Source organism: Squalius cephalus, assembly GCF_949319135.1.
Source record: "Squalius cephalus genome assembly, chromosome: 17".
In the NCBI taxonomy this organism is placed as follows: Eukaryota; Metazoa; Chordata; class Actinopteri; order Cypriniformes; family Leuciscidae; genus Squalius; species Squalius cephalus.
The window spans coordinates 2,637,612-2,657,066 of record NC_137138.1 but is presented as its reverse complement, the minus strand read 5'-3'; the positions used below and the strand labels follow the sequence as shown (position 1 = coordinate 2,657,066).

The window sequence follows — 19,455 nt, the reverse complement described above, 5'->3', positions numbered from 1 at the left end:
GGCTAAGGTTTACACTCAGGGTACATTACGCCATGTTTTCTATGTACAACGTTCTCAATATAATTCATAATCCCACGTTTATAATGAACAACGCGTTATGGTTATTGTGTTATTGTGTTACGGTGTACGCACAGAACAGAGGGGCGGGGTGAGCAAAGCTCGTTATCATTTAAAGACACATGCACTTAAACAGCGTGCTGAAAACGATACTTGGTTACTCACGTAACCTTGGTTCTCTCTAGAGAGGGAACGAGTATTGCGTAAGGAACTTACGCTACGGGAAAAGTCATCTTTTCTCGAGATACTGAAGCCAAAAAATTATCCTTAATTTTTCATAATTTGTCAACGCAGTGCAGCAGGCAGCACAGCAGAGCTAGAGCGGGCAATACTGCGTGCTCATTGGCTGCCGCGCGGCAACTGCTTAAGCCTACCAGTGAGCCCCGCGTGACGTCACGCCCAATCAGGGTGCGCGCGCCCTCGCGCGTCACAGCCCGCCAGAAGGGGCGGCGTCAGAGCGTATAAAAACAGGGCTCGGAGGCTTAATTCTCTGGTTTCTGTCGAATGAAGCGACATGAGCTCGAGGTGCAAGCACGGCAGGGAACGCAATACTCGTTCCCTCTCTAGAGAGAACCGAGGTTACGTGAGTAACCAAGTATCGTTCTCTTACGAGAGGTTCTCTCGTATTGCGTAAGGAACTTACGCTACGGGAACCCTTTGTCAACGCCGTGCGCGCCATGCATCCACACACAACTCCAGGGGGAGGGGACCCGGGGAGTGAAGAGTGGGGAGAGAGGTGGCCAGCAATGCGGGCCAACACATGTACATAAGCACCCATAGGGAGAAACAGAGCGGCGCAGCCGGTCTGTATATAAAAGCTTTCCCTGAAAGTGCGGCTCGACCAGAAGAGTCAAATCTAATATCCAGCCTGCGAAGAGCAGGGCATGAACATGATTTTAGACTGCAAGAAGTTTAGCCTACAGGGCGGGAACTTCCAGGTTATAAAACCTAACAAATGTAGACGGGGAGGCCCAGCCTGCTGCCGTACAAATGTCATAAATGGAAATCCCACTGGACCATGCCCACGATGAGGCAACGCCTCTGGTGGAATGATCCCGTATGCCCAGAGGGCACTGCAGGTCTTTGGACGCGTATGCTGTTGCAATAGCATCCACTATCCATCTGGATAACGTCTGTTTCGAGGCGGCGAGACCCTTGGTGCGCCCACCAAACGAAACAAAGAGCTGCTCTGAGCGCCTGAAGGCTGCAGAGCGCGTAATATAAAGCCTTAACGCCCTGACAGGGCAAAGGAGGTTATTATCGACCTCGCTGGCTGCCGGCGGCAGGGCTGAGAGGGAGATAACCTGTGCTCTGAAAGGAGTACCCAACACTTTAGGGACATAGCCATGTCTGGGTTTGAGAATGACTAACGAGTCGTTAGGTCCAAACTCGAGACACGACGCGCTAACTGACAGCGCATGTAAGTCACCCACGCGTTTTACTGAGGCGAGGGCCAGCAGAAAAACGGTTTTGAAAGTGAGGTATTTGAGACCCACAGAGTCTAGCGGCTCGAAGGGAAAAGCTTTAAGGGCCTCCAGGACCAAAGACAGATCCCATATCGGAACCGAAGGTGGCCGCGGAGGGTTCAGCCTCCTGGCGCCTCGCAGGAAACGGGTAACGAGTTCGTTTCTTCCAAGTGCGCGGCCGCGCGCCGAGTCGGCGAACGCAGCAATCGCCGCAACATATACCTTGAGCGTGGAGGGGGACCTGCCCGCGTCCAAGAGCTCTTGGAGGAAGTTCAGAACCTGTGGAACCTCACAGGACTGAGAGTTCAAACTCTTCCCTGTACACCATTTATTAAACACTGACCATTTAGACGCATAGAGCCGCCTCGTCGAGGGGGCTCTGGACTGCGAGATCGTGTTAACTACCCCTTCTGGCGCATGCAGAGACCAGTGCTCTGGATGGGGATGCAGAATTGACCCTCGGGCTTGAGAGAGAAGGTCTCTCCTCACTGGAATCGGCCACGGGGCTGTGTCTGACATGTTCACCAGCTCCGGGAACCAGGGTTGGTTCTCCCAGTGCGGGGATATGAGGAGCACTGCGCAGCGCGTTTCCCTGATCTTCGCTAATACCTGAGGCAGCATTGAGATCGGGGGGAAAGCGTACAACGGGACACTGAAGCCTGGGCCAGTGCGTCCTCGCTCTTCGAAAAGAACCTTTTGCACTGAGCGTTCTCGCTTGTGGCAAAAAGGTCCAATTTCGCTTCGCCGAAGCGGAGCCACAACGTCTGTATCGTCTGGCTGTGTAACGCCCATTCCCCTGGGGGAACATTGCCCCTGGACAGTTTGTCCGGGCCGTCGTTCAGGTGCCCGGGCACGTGCGCGGCTCTCAGCGAGCGCAGCGAGCCCTGAGCCCAGACCAAAAGGCGTTCTGTTAGAGCGCGCAGGGCTCTGGATCTGAGTCCGCCCTGGCGGTTCACGTAGGACACCACTGACATGTTGTCTGAGCGAACTAGCATGTGGTGTCCCCGAAAGTATGGGAGAAAATGCTTCAAAGCTTTCTCGACCGCTAACATCTCCAGACAGTTTATATGGAGGTTCCGCTCTGGGCCCGACCAGGGGCCGCAGATTGGTCTGCCCTCGTAAAGCGCTCCCCAACCCATGTTGGACGCGTCTGTCGAGACCACTTTGCGGTGTGAGATGGCTCCCATTGTCACTCCCTGACGGTACCATTCGGGCGCTAGCCAGGGCTGCAGGGCTGAGACACAGACCTGAGTCACGCTGACTCGAGCGCTGCCCGAAACCCACGCTCCGCGGGGTACTTTCGATTTCAGCCAGCATTGTAGCGGGCGCATACGAAGTAAAACCAGCCGTAGGACCGCTGCGGCTGATGCCATATGGCCTAACAGCCTTTGGAAACGTTTCAGAGGGAGGTATCTGCCCTTTTGGACGGATGCGGCGAGGTGTCGAACACAGCGCGCGCGCGCTGTTCTGACAGCCTGGCAGTCATCGCCACCGAGTCCAGTTCTATTCCTAGGAAGGAAATAGACTGACTGGGGATAAGTGAGCTTTTGTCCCAGTTCACCGAAAGACCCAGGCTTTCCAGATGACTGAGAAGCGCTATCTTGTGAGAGATGAGTTCCTCTTTTGACTGCGCTAGAATGAGCCAATCGTCCAGATAGTTCAGGATTCGCATGCCCTGTTTTCTCAGGGGAGCGAGAGCTGAATCCATGCACTTTGTGAATGTGCGGGGTGCTAGGGACAGGCCGAAAGGCAGGACGGTATATTGATACACCTGGCCGTCGAAGGCGAATCTCAAGAATGGCCTGTGACGGGGTATAATCTGGATTTGAAAATACGCGTCTTTCAGATCGAGAGATATAAACCAGTCCCTCGGGCGAATTAGCGCGAGGATCTGCCTGGTCGTAAGCATTTTGAACGGCCGTCTCATGAGGGCTCTGTTCAAATGTCTCAGATCTAATATGGGTCTGAGCCCGCCGTCCTTCTTGGGCACGAGGAAATAACGGCTGTAAAAGCCCGCCTCGGTCAGAGAAGGAGGAACTCTCTCTATCGCCTTTTTTCGCAGCAGCTTCGCTATCTCTGCATGCAGCAGATGGGCTGCTTCTGCGTTCACTTTCGTTTCGGTCCGGGCTAGAAAGCGCGGAGGCCGACGACTGAACTGTAGCGAATAGCCCTGTATTACCGTGTCCAGCACCCATGTCGACACACCCGGAATAGCCTTCCATGCATTCGCACTCATAGCTAGGGGTCGAATGGCCTCTGAGTCCCGTCCGTCGCAAAGCGGGACGAGGAATCTGCAGTGGCGGGCGCGCGCTGCGCGCTGAGACAGTGCTGCGAGACGGGGACTCGCTGATAGCAGTGACCGGCCGAATTGCGCTGGGAGAGCGCGCGTGAGTGTTTACAGCAGAGTGTGAACGCGGGGGAGTGGGCACAGGACTCTTTCTTAAAACACGGCCGGTGGCGGTGGCGATATCTGAACCCTGAATGTGTGAGACAGAGCGAGCAGTGTGTGGTTGTGAGCACTCGTGAGCGGGCACATTTCTTACACTTATCGCTCGAGCGGCAAGAGCGCGCTTTATGCGAGTGTGCTCTGTAGGGTACACAGGGGGATTTGTGCTTGTGTGTAGAAATGAACACTGGGTTGTGGGCATATTTACTACACTCATAACACTGTCGGCATGAGCCGAATGGCCAGATATTATGCTCATATTGTGATTTATCTGGGTCGCCGTAAAAACGGCGTTTGAGTGCAGGCGAGTGAGTCGACAGACTGGCTCGTTGGCTGCTGAAAACACTACTGCAGTAGCCTTTTTTAAGGGGACTGGCAGAGGAAGACAGATGAATTTTGATGGCGGTCCGGCCGCAGCGGGACCCGGCCGTCTTTTCCTCCCGACGAGTGCTAGGAGGACTTCGCAGGCTCGGACTTCAGCGAGACTCGAGGCCGAGGCCCTCGCGGGGGCGGCGGCCTGCGCTGGCTGGTTGAGCGGGACCTAGGGCGGCCGCGCTGGCGCTGCTGTGTGGTCGGAGGGCGGGAAGAGCGCTGGGCAGAGCTGCGTGCAGGAGGCTCTGTGCTAGAGCGGCCTGCAGCGGAGCTCGAGCGGCGAGGCAGGAAGAGGCTCATAGCCTGTGATGCCTTCTGCACCTCCGTAAACCGGTCCACGAGGCCACTCACTGCTGGTCCGAAGAGGCCGGTGGGGGAGAGCGGGGTGTTAAGGAAGACGGACCGCTCTGATTCTCCCATATCGGCTAGCGTCAGCCACAGGTGGCACTCTGTGACGGTGAGCGAGGCCATTGAGCGACCGATAGCTTGTGCAGCTACCTTGGTAGCGCGGAGAGAGAGATCTGTCGCGCTGCGCAGGTCGGTCAAGGTGGTCTGGTCGGGGCCCTTCTCGTCCAGCTGGCGGAGGAGGTCGGCCTGAAGGACCTGAAGGACCGCCATCGTGTGCAGGGCTGAAGCGGCCTGTCCGTTAGCCGAGAAGGCGCGGTGGACGAACGCCGAAGTAGTCCTGCAGGCCTTGGACGGGAGGGCAGACTTTGAGCGCCATCTCGCGGATGGGGGGCAAAGGTGCGCTGCGACCGCCTGTTCGACCGGAGGGATGTCGTTGTATCCCTTCTCCGCGGCTTTGTCCACTCGTGAGAGAGTAGCTGAAGCTGGAGAGCGGAGCCTGGCCGAAACCGGAGCGTTCCACGCTTTGGAGAATTCCTCGTGGAGCTCGGGCAGAAAAGGCGCTGGTCTGGACGCTGTAGACTGGCGGCGGTTGGGCAGGAAGCATCCATCGAGCCTGTTCGGTGGAGGCACCGCAGGCGGGGACCACTCGAGGCCTAAGCGCTCGACTGCCGTCGTGAGGAGGCGGAGAAGCTCGGCGTCCACACCGGTATGGGTCCTGCCAGACTCTTTTGAAGACGAGGCGGAGCGGAGTGAACCGGACCACTCTTCGCTGTCTGACGCCAGAAGAGAGCAGCTGTCCAGAAGTGCGTCCACTTCCGCTTCATCCTCAGAGGCGACGGCATCGCGGGCCGTAGCCGGCGGCTGTGCGTCGGGAAGCGGGGAAGGCGAGGGAGAGAGCGAGGCTCGCGGGAGTTTCTCCGGCGAGGGCCTGACTCGAATCTCCGGCTCCGGTGGTCTCTGTGAGCGGCGTTTCTTCTTACGCGGCCCGGAGACAGTTGGAGCGGGTTCTGCATTGAACAAGGCGAGTCGAGCCCGCAGGGTCGACATCGGCAGTTCCTCGCAGAATTCGCAGCCGCCCGAAGACAAGGCAACGGCTGCATGGTCACGTCCCAGGCAGAGAGCGCAGATCACGTGGCGGTCTCTGTCGCTGAGCGGAGAGCGGCATGAACCGCATGAAACTCGAGGCATTTTGAAACAAACGCCTTGCTCTTTTAGTGAGTGCTGCAAGAAAAACACACACAAATCAAGCGAGAAAGGATATATCGCCGGATAGCTGAGCTGGCACGGCAGGCTGAAGGCGGCGAAGATTCGACCGGCTTCCTCAGGCTGGCTCGTTGCTGGTTTCGACGGCGACGGCTTCTCTCAGAGTGCAGCGATGCGAGAGCTTCGCTGAAGAGACAGAAATCAGAGAATTAAGCCTCCGAGCCCTGTTTTTATACGCTCTGACGCCTCCCCTTCTGGCGGGCTGTGACGCGCGAGGGCGCGCGCACCCTGATTGGGCGTGACGTCACGCGGGGCTCACTGGTAGGCTTAAGCAGTTGCCGCGCGGCAGCCAATGAGCACGCAGTATTGCCCGCTCTAGCTCTGCTGTGCTGCCTGATGCACTGCGTTGACAAATTATGAAAAATTAAGGATCATTTTTTGGCTTCAGTATCTCGAGAAAAGATGACTTTTCCCGTAGCGTAAGTTCCTTACGCAATACGAGAGAACCTCTCATAAGAGAACAGCTGTTTTTGACCAGGTAAAATGAGTGTTTTCTTACAATACTAATGAGATTTTTTAATTAAAGTATATTACAAACTTTTAATTTAGACCCTAAAGAATCATATTAGTTTGTACAAAAATGGCATTATATGACCCCTTTAAAGGTGCTCTAAGTGATCACGCGTTTTTTTAGGCCAAAACATTTTTTGTCACATCCAGCAAACATCTCCTCACTTTCCGCTAGCTGCCTGTCCCCTGAACACATTGTAAAAAAAAATGCTTGTAAATCCAATTTGTTTTTTCTAAATGGTTCATGACTGTCTCAGGAAGCACGGAAGGGAGGGGGAGGGGACGGGATGAGGAGGAGGGAGGGACGGGATGAGGAGGGTCGAGCTAGCCTCCGTTTTGTTTGACAATACTTTGAACGTCAACAAGAAGTGACTTCACCCAACATCACTTAGAGCACCTTTAAATGACAAACAGCAACTCCACAGTTTTGAACCTTTGAAACACTCATCCAAAATAGAGTCAATGCCAAACTTACCTTCAGACTAAACCCTGCAGCGTAACTTCCACTTGGACACATGCTCTTATATCCCCACGATCCCCAATACATTCCATTCGACACCGTCAGCTCAGATCTGTAAGATCGGTCGATGCTCCGTTTAGAACTCACATGCCCAATAATGGCCAGCAGTGAAAACATCATGGAAAAGAAGTGATGCATTTCTACAGCACTGGCCTGATTGTAAAAAAATACTGATTGTTAGACTAATTTTCAGGTAGACTATCTACAGCCTCAGCTATCAGTGATCAGGTGGAAACAGACGCCTCAACCCTTGTGATGTGAGAATGATCAAGCAGACACAGAGATTGTAGTACCATAACATTCTCAAGTTTATTAAGGAAAAAGGCTCATATTTACACAAGATTAAGCAAATTCATCCACGTCCGTCTTTGGTTGGTCAGTAGAACATGCCTGATTCTTTTTTGAGCCAATCAGAACATTACATTTATATGCATTTAAATTCAGCCAATCAGCAGCCAGGAACACTGAGTCCATGTCAATGCCTGTAAATAAACACAAAAATAGAAACATCTGTTTGTTTAACTGAGTGTCCTTGGAAAGTGTTTTACTCAGTAAAATGCCTATCAAATGCTGGTTGATTTTGTCGTTTTATTTCCTGTTGTAAATATCAAGGACTGCAAAGCAGCAGGAAAAGATCAGCTAAAAATGATCATTCTGTCATCATTTACTCACTCTCATGTCGTTCCAAACCTGTATGACTTTCTTTATTTCAAGCAGAATTTAAGTGTCATACATGTATTTTCACACAACTTGACTTCTGAAGTCTTATGATAATTTGCATGAAGAAATTAAAACATAGAAATCAGTGTTTATCCATATTGTTCCAGTCGGTGAAACTAAAATGATTGTGCAAGTCACGTAAACACACTTTAGACAAACACTGATCAGGTCAAGTAAAAGCATGTAAAAGCATGTGGCCTTTTAAAAAGTTTATTTACACTTTTTTATCTTTCATGAGGTTTTAGATACTGGGAAGAAGACATCACACATTTAAGCAAATATGATCCATGAAGTGTCTGTGTGTGTAGGAAAATAACAATCTTTGATTTCTGATTCAGAACTGCTTCTTGATTCTGGCACTGTTTGTGATAGTCGCTGCAGGAGTGTGTTTACAATCTTCTCAAATATTAAAAAAAGGTTTGAATTTGTATTGCATCAAATCATTTTCTGAATACGCAGTGTGCCATTTTAGCTATAAAAACATGTTATAATAATGTTCAGTTGTAAGTAATTTATAAGTGATTAGTTAATAATGAATTATTAAGTGATATGCTAACATTTTATGTATGTTTTGTAAATTTCGTTACAAGTCATTTACAAGTGATTAGTAAATATGAAAACATGACTATGCGTTCATAAATGATTAATAAGTAATATGTTCATTATTCTATTTATGTTTTGTAGATTCAGTTATAAGTCATTTACAATTGATTAGTTAATGATTAACTAATCATTTACAAAACATGAATTTGCGTTTCATAAATGTTTAATAAATTCCGTTATTTTTTTGTATGTATGAAAACATAGTGAGAAGTGAGAAGATTCACTTCAACTGATAGGTTCCACTTCTAAAGGTGTAAGCACAACTTCCTCTTAGGGGGTGCTCGCAGAAGTGATGGTAACTACCACATTTTCCTGCGGTAGCCACCTGAACCTCCATGTCCACTTTAGGACCGGCCTGGAATCTCTCCAGGGGTCAGAACGCGGGTGCCATTATGCCCCGTCCCTGAGATACAGGGGAAGACTGGAAGCTGTCGAGGGGAACTAAGTCTGGTTGGGCCAATAAGGGGCAACTATCAAGACCTGCTCCACTCCTGTCTAGCACAGTACGTGCAAGCTACCTGAGTGCACAAGACAAGAGTATTGCTCAACACTAGGTGTGAAGAAGATCACCGAGCTTCAGGAGCATCTCTGCTCAACACCTGAGTGTGATGAAGATCACTGAACTTGAGTGGATGCCAAGTGACCATGAATAGCACAGCCGCTTTTTAGAAGGCTCACTGGGGGATGCATTTCTGCAGGGCCCCAGGGTCAGCTGAGAGCCAGTGTCTGTCCAAGGGTTATCCACTCGGACACAACTGGCAGAGGAACGAATCCGGAGAGGCAACAGATGTTATTGTGCTGCCCCGAAGTGGTCCCTGCCCAGCTGGATGCCTGGGGATGGAGTCTCCACCCTCCCTGGCCATAGGCTGTCGTGAAGCTCGTTGGCGGCACGATTGAGCAGGCCGGAAGAAAGAATAGAGGAATGAAGCAACCTCAGAAGCTTCTAACTCCAAGCAGGAGGTGACAGGCGAGTTGTAACATGCGAGGGAAGCTTAGCGCAACGGTCGCAATGCTGTCCTTTCAGACCAGTACCAGCTCGCTGAGCAGCGGTGGCTCAAAGCGAGATGAACTGCAACAACTTGAGGCAATAAATGCCAATGCAGTCAGAGGTCGCCCAGGCCTCCGTTAAAGCATGCCCTTTGTACATGGCCCCTCAGTCGGTGTTAGCGGACCTCGTTCTTAGAATGAAAGGTCTGATCACGGACTGAGGGTTTGGCGGCAGGCCGGGGTGATTGTTGTCACACCGGGTGTGCCACTCTGCCACTCTGTGGTGCGGAAGGCTAGAGAACTGAAGTACATGTCATTCAGGTCAAACGCAGCAGACCAATCTTGGGGGCGGGGCATTATGAAAAATGACACTCCGTGTTAGCAACCTGGACTGAGGCTTTCGTAGAAAGGGCCCGTTCAAGTGCCACAGGTCCAAGATGGTCACGACCCACCACTAGGTACCATGAAGAGCAAGTTTATAAAAACTGGCCTTCATATCGGCTGGAGGGGGCGGCCATATCGCGTCCTTCGCCAGAGGACAGCGACATGCGCCCTTGACAGCAGCACTGCTCAACACTAGGTGTGATGAAAATCACTGAGTTCCAGGAGCATCTCTGCTCAACACCTAAGTGTGATGACTAACACTGAACTTGAGCGGGCGCCAGGCGATAATGAATCGCATAGCCGAGTCTAATGGTGCAGTCTGGTCTGGACCGGTTGGATGCTTTTTCTGCTTCTACAACCAGGACCAGAAGGCCACAGACGTACCCAAGGTGGGGCAGCGAGGTGGAGGACAGAGATGTGAGTGTGTAGTGCAACACTTATCTGTCTCCACTGGGTGGCAGGGGATGCGTGAGAAGGCGGATGACCGGGTCCTCGAACCGCACCCAGCTGCCGTGCTGGTGAACAAGAGGGGGCTGAGGGGTGCAAGGCTTTACAGGGTCACACACCGCCAGACTGGCCCTCTTGGGACCCAGGAACAGAGGAATTTGCTCTTTCTTTGATGTGCGGGTACCGCTTGCCCCGCTTTTTTTGGGGAGCCAGCGGTGGAACAGACACACACACAAACAAAGACTCCACCCGGCCCTCACCCGGGGGGAGGGAGTGGATCAGTGACCAACTCCAAGAGCATCCTCCTCCATCCCTGAGCGGCCCGCTCCGGAATGCTTTCGCTATGGCTTGCCACCTGGCTTGGCAGCGCCTGGAGCGGGCTGGGCATCCCTACTGCGGCCGGCTCGATGCTGAGGCCTGGCTGAAGGCTGCTGCGGAAGACCAGCGGGAGCGGTGGCAGGGGAATGCCCTCAGCCATGAGCAGGTGGAGGAACTGCCACCGGCAGCGGGGTGGAGGCAGCAGCAGGCCACCAGGGCAGGATGTGCCGGATGGCCTTTGTTTGTGCTTGGGCGGCAGAGAACTGTTGGACACAGTTCTCCACTGCGTCGCCGACCAGCCCAACCTGGGAAATTGGACCCAGTTTGGACCAAACCTTGTCCACATCCGCCATATCAACCAGGCTGAGCCAAGGATGCTGCTCCAGGACCACTAAGGTGGACATCGCCAGACTGATCACGCACACCACGGCACTCGTGCCCCGGAGGATGAGGTCGGATGCAGTGCAGTGCTTACCTATGCGCGCACGGTCTGGGCTACCCTTGTGCATGTCCATGGGTGCCCTGGCCTGACAGACCTGTAGCAGCGCCATAGCACGCAAGAGGAGGTGGCTGGCCCACAGGCTTTGTAAGCTCTGCCTGTCGAAATGGACGAGAACTCACAGGCCTTAGGGGGGAGACGAGGATCCCACCAAAAGGCAGCGGCCGCCGGACACAGGTGCACCTGTGTCACTACAGACTGCTCCACTGGAGGGAAACCTCGCAACCCTTCACCGCTCCTCCATCAAGGGTAGTGAGGGGGGAAAAGCTATTCAGGCAGTTTCTGGCAGAGAAAGGTGCCGTCCACAACCTGGTAAGCTCTCCATGCACTGAGAACCAGCACGGCCCGCCCCGATATACCAATCCACCAACCGAGACTGAACGGGACACGGTGGAGGTTCCACTCGAGCCCGGCAGCCTGGGTGGCCCGTTTCTGGATATTTCTAGATAACACAGCCGAGTCGCCATCTCGAGAGGCCAGCTCACCCTCCGATGCTGCTATCGACATCTTATCCTCTGAGGGAACCCCAATTGAAACGGCTGATCGGCCCATTACAGAGGGACCAGCACGTTTAACAGGAATTCCATTGGCTTCGGTGTGATGGAGGAGTGAGGAGCCCACAGGGAATGGTTACCGGGCGAGACATCCATCACTATCCTCCGATCCTCCGATGTCATCACGCACGCCAATTCCCATTGGCTCGTTCAATAGTACTCGAAGACAATTGGCTCCCTGGCGTGATCCCGATTCAGTCGAAGTCGACTACGTCTGACGTTCTCGACTGAAAGGGAACCAACTTTTCGCGAACTTGCTTTCAACGAACACTCATTTTCATGGAGACGCGGTGTGCACGGAGGGGAGGGGCTGTGTGTATGTGTGCGCACGAGTGACAGAGACGGAGGGAGAAAGGAAATGCAGCTGAACGAATAGGTTGCGTGTTTTAATAGCGCTTACAAAGACGACAACTAAGGACATTTACTCTATAATTTTATTTTATTTTAGTTAGTTTAGCCAAACACACATTACAGTTTTTACAGTTTTAGTAATCGTTTTTTCGTTCGGTTTCGTTAACGATTATAACCTTGTCGTGAGCTCCTCATGCACCTCCGGGAATGGGTTGCTGAGAACCCCGAGTCGCTCACCCTCTGATGCAGCGATCGACATCTGATCGTCGCGGGGAGCACCAAAGGAAAGGACTGGTACACATCTCGAGGATGGTCCAGCACGTTCAGTTGGTAGCTCAACTGGCTGCTCTCTCATTCTCCATGAGAGGGGTGAGGGTCTAAATCTAAATGTGCGTAATTTTTTTTTACTGTTAAATGTCCTTGGGGTCCAATTGACCCCACATTGAAATGAATGGGAAAATGATTTTTTTTTTATTACTTTTTTCCATTTTATTTGTCAATGAAAACTTAATAATAAATCCAGTATAAATCTGAACATTTCTACATATAAACTAAGGTCTGGTCCTAAAGCATAAACACGAAGTGGTACTTACACATGTTTGAGTTCGCAGATGCTGACGCAGACAATTACCTCCACCCTTCCCCCCCACCACCAGGATGGTCCTGTCCATACCATGGGGGGTCGGCTGCGCCCCTTCCTTCGTCTTCAGGCAGGAAATGCAGATCTGCTACCCTCGGATAATTCACTACGAATGGGTCCTACGCCAAAGAACTTTATTGCTTGCTGGGCTGTCAATAAATGAATGCTTTGTTACATCATTATCTCCCGAGTCTTTCTGGTAGAACTTAACTGTTTCGATAGGTTACTCTTCAAGAACTGGAGAATAGTAGTTAATAGTAGTTAAGCGGACTTGCTTAAAAGAGTTCATGAATCACATCTGGGTATTGTCAAATGCAAAGAGAGGGCAAGAGATGTGATGTTTTGGCCCAGCGTGGCAAAGCAAATTGAGGATGTTGTGTTAAAGTGTGCTATCTGTAATACTTTCAGACGGAGTAACACCAAAGAGCCACTCATCTGCCATGACATTCCAGACAGAGCATGGGCGAAAGTAGGAGTAGACTTGTTCCACTTCGACAGAGGTGAATATTTGGTGTGTGTAGATTACTTTTCAAAGTTTCCGGAGATTGCTAAACTCACACAGACAACAAGCAAACATGTGGTGACAGCTCTTAAATCCAACTTTGCGAGACATGGGATCTCTGATGAAGTGGGGTTGGATAATGGTCCACAATTCTCAAGTGCAGAATTCAAAGCATTTGCAGAAAGCTGGGAGTTTGGACATACCACCTCTAGTCCTGGATTTCCACAGGCAAATGGACAAAGTGAAAGAGCATTCCAGACAGTCAAGAACCTGTTAAAGAAAGCACAACAGAGCCAAAGAGATCCTTATACTGCACTATCGGAGTACAGAAATGCTCCTATGGATGGTGTGAATCTATCTCCTGCACAGATGCTTATGGTTTGAAGACTGAACACAAAATTGCCTACATCAACACGGCTGTTGAGACCACAACTGTACAGAAATGTACATAAAGACATCAAGGTCAGACAGCTGAAACAGAAAAGTTACTTTGTGGAACAAAACAGGCACCACCTATAGCAGATGGAGAGAACGTGAGAGTGAAAGTCAAAAACAACAGTCATGTGTGATTCAAAGGCCTGACAGAAACACTTTCAGAAGAAATCGACGACACCTACTGAAAACCATGACTTTTCCACAACCAAGCTCTATAGAGTTGGAGGAATGTTCTTCAGCAAAGAGTAATACTCCAGTGCAATCACCTGCACTGTCACCAGTGAAAATACCTGTAACACCAATTAGGGACAAGGAAGAACAGGTCAAAAGGTCAAGATGGGGTAGACAGATTAGACCTGAAAATTGATTTTGATTTTACATGAAAGCGTGAAATGATTTTATATGAAAGCAAAGTCGACCTGAAATCAAAATGGACCCCATTTGCTTTGTTGGCGCATATTACTAGTCTTGTGGTGAACAATTAATCTGTGAAGTTAATACACAGAAAAAATTGGTTTGGCGTGGTAATCTTTAATCAAAATCTGCAAAGTTACTTCCGGTCTGGAATGGTGTTCCTTTTCTGATGATGTAGGTTTGACGGCTTGGGTTGGGAAACGCTTAACCACTCCCCTCAAACCGTTAGTCTGCTATGAGCAGAGATGGAAAGGAGGAGCGCTAGAATAAAACCCTACCCTCTGTTCAGTATGCCATATGCATGGCGTGGTTTCCTCCTAGACCTCTAAAGAGACACGATCACTCTATACATTTTTAACAGTTTAAATTTAGATTTCAAAATCTAATCACATTCAAGTAACACACGCACAGCATATATCTGATAAATGTAAGCTCTGAGTGAGGGTTAAAAAAGTTTATTTACTATTTATCTTTCATGAGGTTTTATATACTGGGAAGCAGAAATCACACATTTAAGCAAATATGATCCATGAAGCGTCTGTGTGTGTAGGAAAATAACAGTCTTTGATTTCTGATTCAGAACTGCTTCTTGATTCTGGCACCGTTTGTGATAGTCGCTGGAGATGGGGTTACAATCTTCTCATATATTTAAATAAGGTTTGAATTTGATTTGCATCAAATCATTTTCTGAATATGCAGAATATATCAGCAGATCTTAAATATATTAGTAAATTTGTTATATTGTAAGCCTCAGCTATCAGTGATCAGGAGGAAACAGAAACCTCAACCCTTGTGTGAGAATGATCAAGCAGACACAGAGAATGTGTATAGTACCATAACATTTTCAAGTTTATTAAGGAAAAAAGCTCATTATTATACACAAGATTAAGCAAAATCATCCAGCTCCTTCTTTGGTTGGTCAGTAGAACAGGCCTGCTTCTTTTTCAAGCCAATCAGAACATTACATTTATATGTATTTAAATTCAGCCAATCATATTATATTTTTTGTACTTTTTGTATTGTTTTACTTTACAGACTTAAATTACAAAACTGCTGTATGACATGGTTTATGTTAGTTTCTCAAAAAATGATGATCAGTAATTACAATACATTTGATCTTCTTGCTGTTCTTGTTGTCATCCTCGAACACCTGAAAGAAAAATCAGATTTAGTTCTAAATCTTCAGTCACTATTAGTAAGATCTGAGTTTTTGATTGTGATCACATCACCTTAATCACAGCAGAACATGCGCACGTTATTGAGAGCGGTGTCGTCTCCTCTTCCCTGTGGCGGTTCTATCCGGGTCTTGATGCCGCAGATTCCTTTTCCCATACAGGTTGGGCTCCAGTCGCCCCAGTTGCCCCAGTTTGTGCCGTCACCCTCCAGCACAAAACCTCCAGTGCAGGTGAACCTGGAAAAAATTCAGATATGACAATATTATGATAAAATATGTTATTGCGCAGTCGAATTGAATGTCAGTCACATGATCACCTGCAGCCAATCACAATCACGAACAGCAGCACGACTGCAAGTGTGATATTAACTAAACTATTGATGGGGGAAAACTGAGTCCTTAAATAGCTAAATAAAACCAGGATGGGTAAGAGATGTTATAACTTATAGCACCACACACTCACTTGATGTTGTTTGCGGCCGTATCATCTCCGTCTCCTTGGGAAGATTCAACTCTCAGCTGGAAAGATGTCAAGAATCCAGAATGACACCATTTGACATCTGTCCACTCACCCCAGCTGAAGAAAACACACAAAGAGGTTGCCTGATCAAATCGATTATTATTTTCAAGAAAATCCTCAATTTACTTAAATAGCTTAAACACTTAATGCAAGAATTGTTAATAATCTGAGTCCATTACCTTCCGACGTCAGACTCAATTGAGTTGTAGTCACGTGAGCCTGGCCGATCGACACAGTAAAGACGAATCCCATTGAGCGCTGTATCATCACCACCACCAACTGATCCTTCCACCTTAAAACAACAACATTGAGACAATCTTCCACTTGAAAAAGTAAACTCTAACCCAACACTTAGTAACATTTATCTTTACTCTTTAGTATTAAAAACACTTTAAAAATCTTAAGCAGGTGCAGTTCCCTGGAGAATCCTGGAATTAAATGACAAACAGCAACTCCACAGTTTTGATCCTTTGAAACACTCATTCACCCCCATATTAGCAAAATAGAGTCAACTTACCCTCAGACTAAACCCTGCGGCGTATCTTCCACTTGGACACATGCTCTTATATCCCCATGATCCCCAATTCATTCCGTTCGACACCGTCAGCTCAGATCTGTAAGGTCGGTCGATGCTCCGCTCATAACGGCGTTCTGCAGGCCGACCGCTCACATGCCCAATAATGGCCAGCAGTGAAAACATCATGGAAAAGAAGTGATGCATTTCTACAGCACTGGCCTGATTGATAAATACTGATTGTTAGATTAATTTTCAGGTAGACTATCTGCAGCCTGTAGGAAACTCAGAAGCGAAGACCAGGAGACTTGGTTGTAATTTCAGCAGAATTCTTTACTGAGAACACAAGCTGTCGGAAGCTGCAGTAATAAAGTCTGACTAAAGGAACTTTACATGGTATCTTATAGGCATTCAGTGGGCAGTCCTTAAAGGTGTTGACCTTAACTACAGCTTTAGAGATGACTTGCCCCCCTCCCTCCCTCCCTCCCTCCCTCCCTCCCTCCCTCTTTTTACACACAGTTTGACTCTCTGTAGGAAGATCAAAGACTGACCAAACCCCTTCAATGGAAACTATATTCAATTCAATCAGTACATTGATGCCATCATGTTCACCTTGAATGCCCAATACAGTGTAGTTCACCTTAGTTTTTCATGTGATGTAATGTAAGGATGAAGGATCAGCAGATCTTAAACATATCATTAAATTTGTAATATTACAAGACTCAGATATCAGTGATCAGGTGGAAACAGAAACCTCAACCCTTGTGATGTGAGAATGATCAAGCAAACACAGAGAATACAGTACCATACCATTTTCAAGTTTATTAAGGAAAACCCCTAGTGAAAAAAGTATACTTTATTGTATTTGAAATATATTCCCTTTGCAAATATACTAACAAAGATTTCACTATCTTTAAATAAGAGTATATTAGCATCATGCTTTTACCTATTTTAACAAAAAACTTTTAACACACTTCAAAATAATTTTATTGTAGTATATTTTCTCAAAAAAAAAAAAAAAAAAAAAAAAAAAAAAAAAAAAAAAATATATATATATATATATATATATATATATATATATACTTGAAGTGAAAATTCAATTTATTTTTTAAAAGTGTATCTATTTGCACTTTATTAAAAATATATTTAGGTATATTTTAACTGTGTGCTGGAGATGATCATTGTAACAATGCATTGAAAGTATACTTTCAAAATACATTATAGTATACAATAATATTTTGTGCAAAGTACACTGAAAATAACAATAAGAAAAAATGTATACATTTTTCTTTGGCAAGTTTTTGCACAAATATATTTTAAGTAAATTTCATATATGGAATTAAGTAAACTCTGCCTAACCAAGTTAAGTTCAAATTAACAAATAAAATAAGTAATTTTAACTTAGCCAGTAATCACTAAAAGTTGTGTAATATCTATTTAGTTGAAGTAGCCGTTGCAATACATTTCATTCAAACAATATAACATTGAATTAAACCACACATTTAAAGTATATGCTTTACTTAGAAACATCTAAGTAATTAATAGATATAGTGTGAGACACCATATCTACATGTCGAAAGAGTGTTGTGAACGCAGAGACTTCAATATTTGGTGGGCAATACACAATGACCCGTTTTTGTGTTTGAATGTGTCATTTTTGATAGAAAATGGTAGAAAACTCCAAATGTCATAAAATGGCAAGTTACTAATCAACATCAAAAGCAATGATAAAACAGTGTAAATACAGCTGGAAAACAGTGAAATTATTATTTGAGGCCCAGTGCATGATGGGAACACCAGTATCAGAAAAGTTGAGTAATTTGACTTAATTTTATAACATTGATATTTACGCTTTCATTTGGACACACTTGAATTGAGTACTAATATAGAATTTACTTAAGTTTTTTAAATTCTTGCCTGAACTAACTTTTTCAAGTAAATTACATTGTTTATTTCTGTAGTATTTACTTAACCACTAAATATTTGTATATCAGTGTATAGCTAAGTTTTATTTATCTAATAATGAACATTTTTTATTGAAGACATAGTATGCAATTTGTAGTATTTGGAATAAGCCAAAGGTATTAATCAGCCTATAGTTTTTAGTCAAACATATCACACGATAGCATCATGGGCAAGTACACCGACATGTGCTACGGAGACCTGTGTTCGAGTCCCGGCTCTTTTAAATAAACACACAAAAATACAAACATCTGTTTGTTTAACTGAGTGTCCTTGGAAAGTGTTTTACTCACGGAAATGCCTATCAAATGCTGGGTTGATTTTGTCATTTTATTTCCTTTTGTAAATATCAAGGATTGCAAAGAAGCAGGAAAAGATCAGCTAAAAATGATCATTCTGTCATCATTTACTCACTCTCTCGTCGTTCCAAACCAGTATGAATTTCTTTATGTCAAGAAGAATTTAAGTGTCATGTATTTTCACACAACTTGACTTCTAAAGTCTTATGATAATTTGCATGAAGAAATGAAAACACATAAAAATCAGTGTTTATCCATATTGTTCCAGTCGGTGAAACTAAATGATTGTTGCAAGTCACGTAAACACACTTTAGACAAACACTGATCCGGTTGAATTGCCAGTAAAAGCATTAGCACCTTTATTTATACAGCGCTTTTAACAGTATAGATTGTTTCGAAGCAGCTTTACAGTGGCAATAGGAAATTAAAGTAACAGAGATTGTTTTGGCTTTACAGCAGATCTAGAATAAAGTTATTGTCCAGCTAAAGTTAGTTTTGATTTATTCACTTCCGTCGCAACGATCATTAGTTATTAACTTAGGGGCCGCTGACATGACACCGTTCTAACAGAAAACCCTTAAGTTCTCCTTGTGCAAACTTTAAAAACGCGAACCTGTGAGAACGCTGATGGCGTGCACATGCGTATTACATGTTTAGTCTATAGGTGTGTGCGTGTTTGAATATATATGTGTGCAGGCGTGTAGCCAACCCTCAACCAACTACTTGTCCGGCATTAAACTTTATAATACAGAAATTTAGTCATCCAATTTTTTAAATCAGCTTTGCATTTTGTTAATTTTCTGAATTTGTAAGTTTCGTTTGGGCGTGAAGAAATATAAAGCTGAGTATCATCAGCATAACAGTGAAAACTAATGCCATGCAATAAATGATATAATGATATCTCCCAAGGGTGGCATGTACAGGGTGAACAGCAACAGTCCTAGTACTGAGCCTTGTGGTACGCCATACTGAACTTATGATGGAACTGGGGCGACTGGAGCCCAACCTGTATGGGAAGAGGAATCTGCGGCATCAAGACCCGGATATAAGAGCCACAGGGAAGAGGAGACGACACCGCTCTCAATAACGTGCGCATGTTCTGAGAGTAAAAAACATATGTGGAACTGATGTTGGCTATACTTCATTCTTG

At 46.8% G+C, this 19,455-nt stretch overlaps 2 protein-coding genes across 3 annotated transcripts in view; both read right to left on the bottom strand.

The window, feature by feature from the left end:
- The window catches only part of LOC307144507 (vitelline membrane outer layer protein 1-like), a 33,043-nt gene extending 25,761 nt beyond the window's left edge, over nt 1-7,282 (bottom strand). For both annotated transcript variants that reach the window (XM_079846906.1, XM_079846907.1), the window contains exon 1: nt 6,938-7,282. In XM_079846906.1, the coding sequence (XP_079703032.1) occupies nt 6,938-7,120 (183 nt within the window). In that variant the 5' untranslated portion in view covers nt 7,121-7,282. The remainder of the gene's footprint in view (nt 1-6,937) is intronic.
- A 7,644-nt stretch (nt 7,283-14,926) lies between these two features.
- Nucleotides 14,927-16,315, bottom strand: LOC307144513 (vitelline membrane outer layer protein 1-like). The gene is made up of 5 exons (XM_079846917.1): nt 16,048-16,315; nt 15,710-15,822; nt 15,474-15,587; nt 15,066-15,247; nt 14,927-14,986 (listed from the first exon to the last, which is right to left on the bottom strand). Exons 1-4 carry the CDS (start codon nt 16,249-16,251, stop codon nt 15,067-15,069), a joined length of 612 nt encoding a protein of 203 aa, XP_079703043.1. The 5' UTR covers nt 16,252-16,315; the 3' UTR covers nt 14,927-14,986; nt 15,066.
- Between the last annotated feature and the right edge of the window lie 3,140 nt (nt 16,316-19,455).

What these genes read in the sequence shown, in the direction of transcription:
- LOC307144513 (XM_079846917.1), bottom strand. Translation starts at nt 16,251, where the DNA reads ATGCATCACTTCTTTTCCATGATGTTTTCACTGCTGGCCATTATTGGG. An exon ending in ATTGAGTCTGACGTCGGAAG is followed by an intron (nt 15,588 to 15,709) that starts GTAATGGACTCA and finishes TGTTTTCTTCAG; the next exon opens with CTGGGGTGAGTGGACAGATG. An exon ending in ACGGCCGCAAACAACATCAA is followed by an intron (nt 15,248 to 15,473) that starts GTGAGTGTGTGG and finishes AATTTTTTCCAG; the next exon opens with GTTCACCTGCACTGGAGGTT.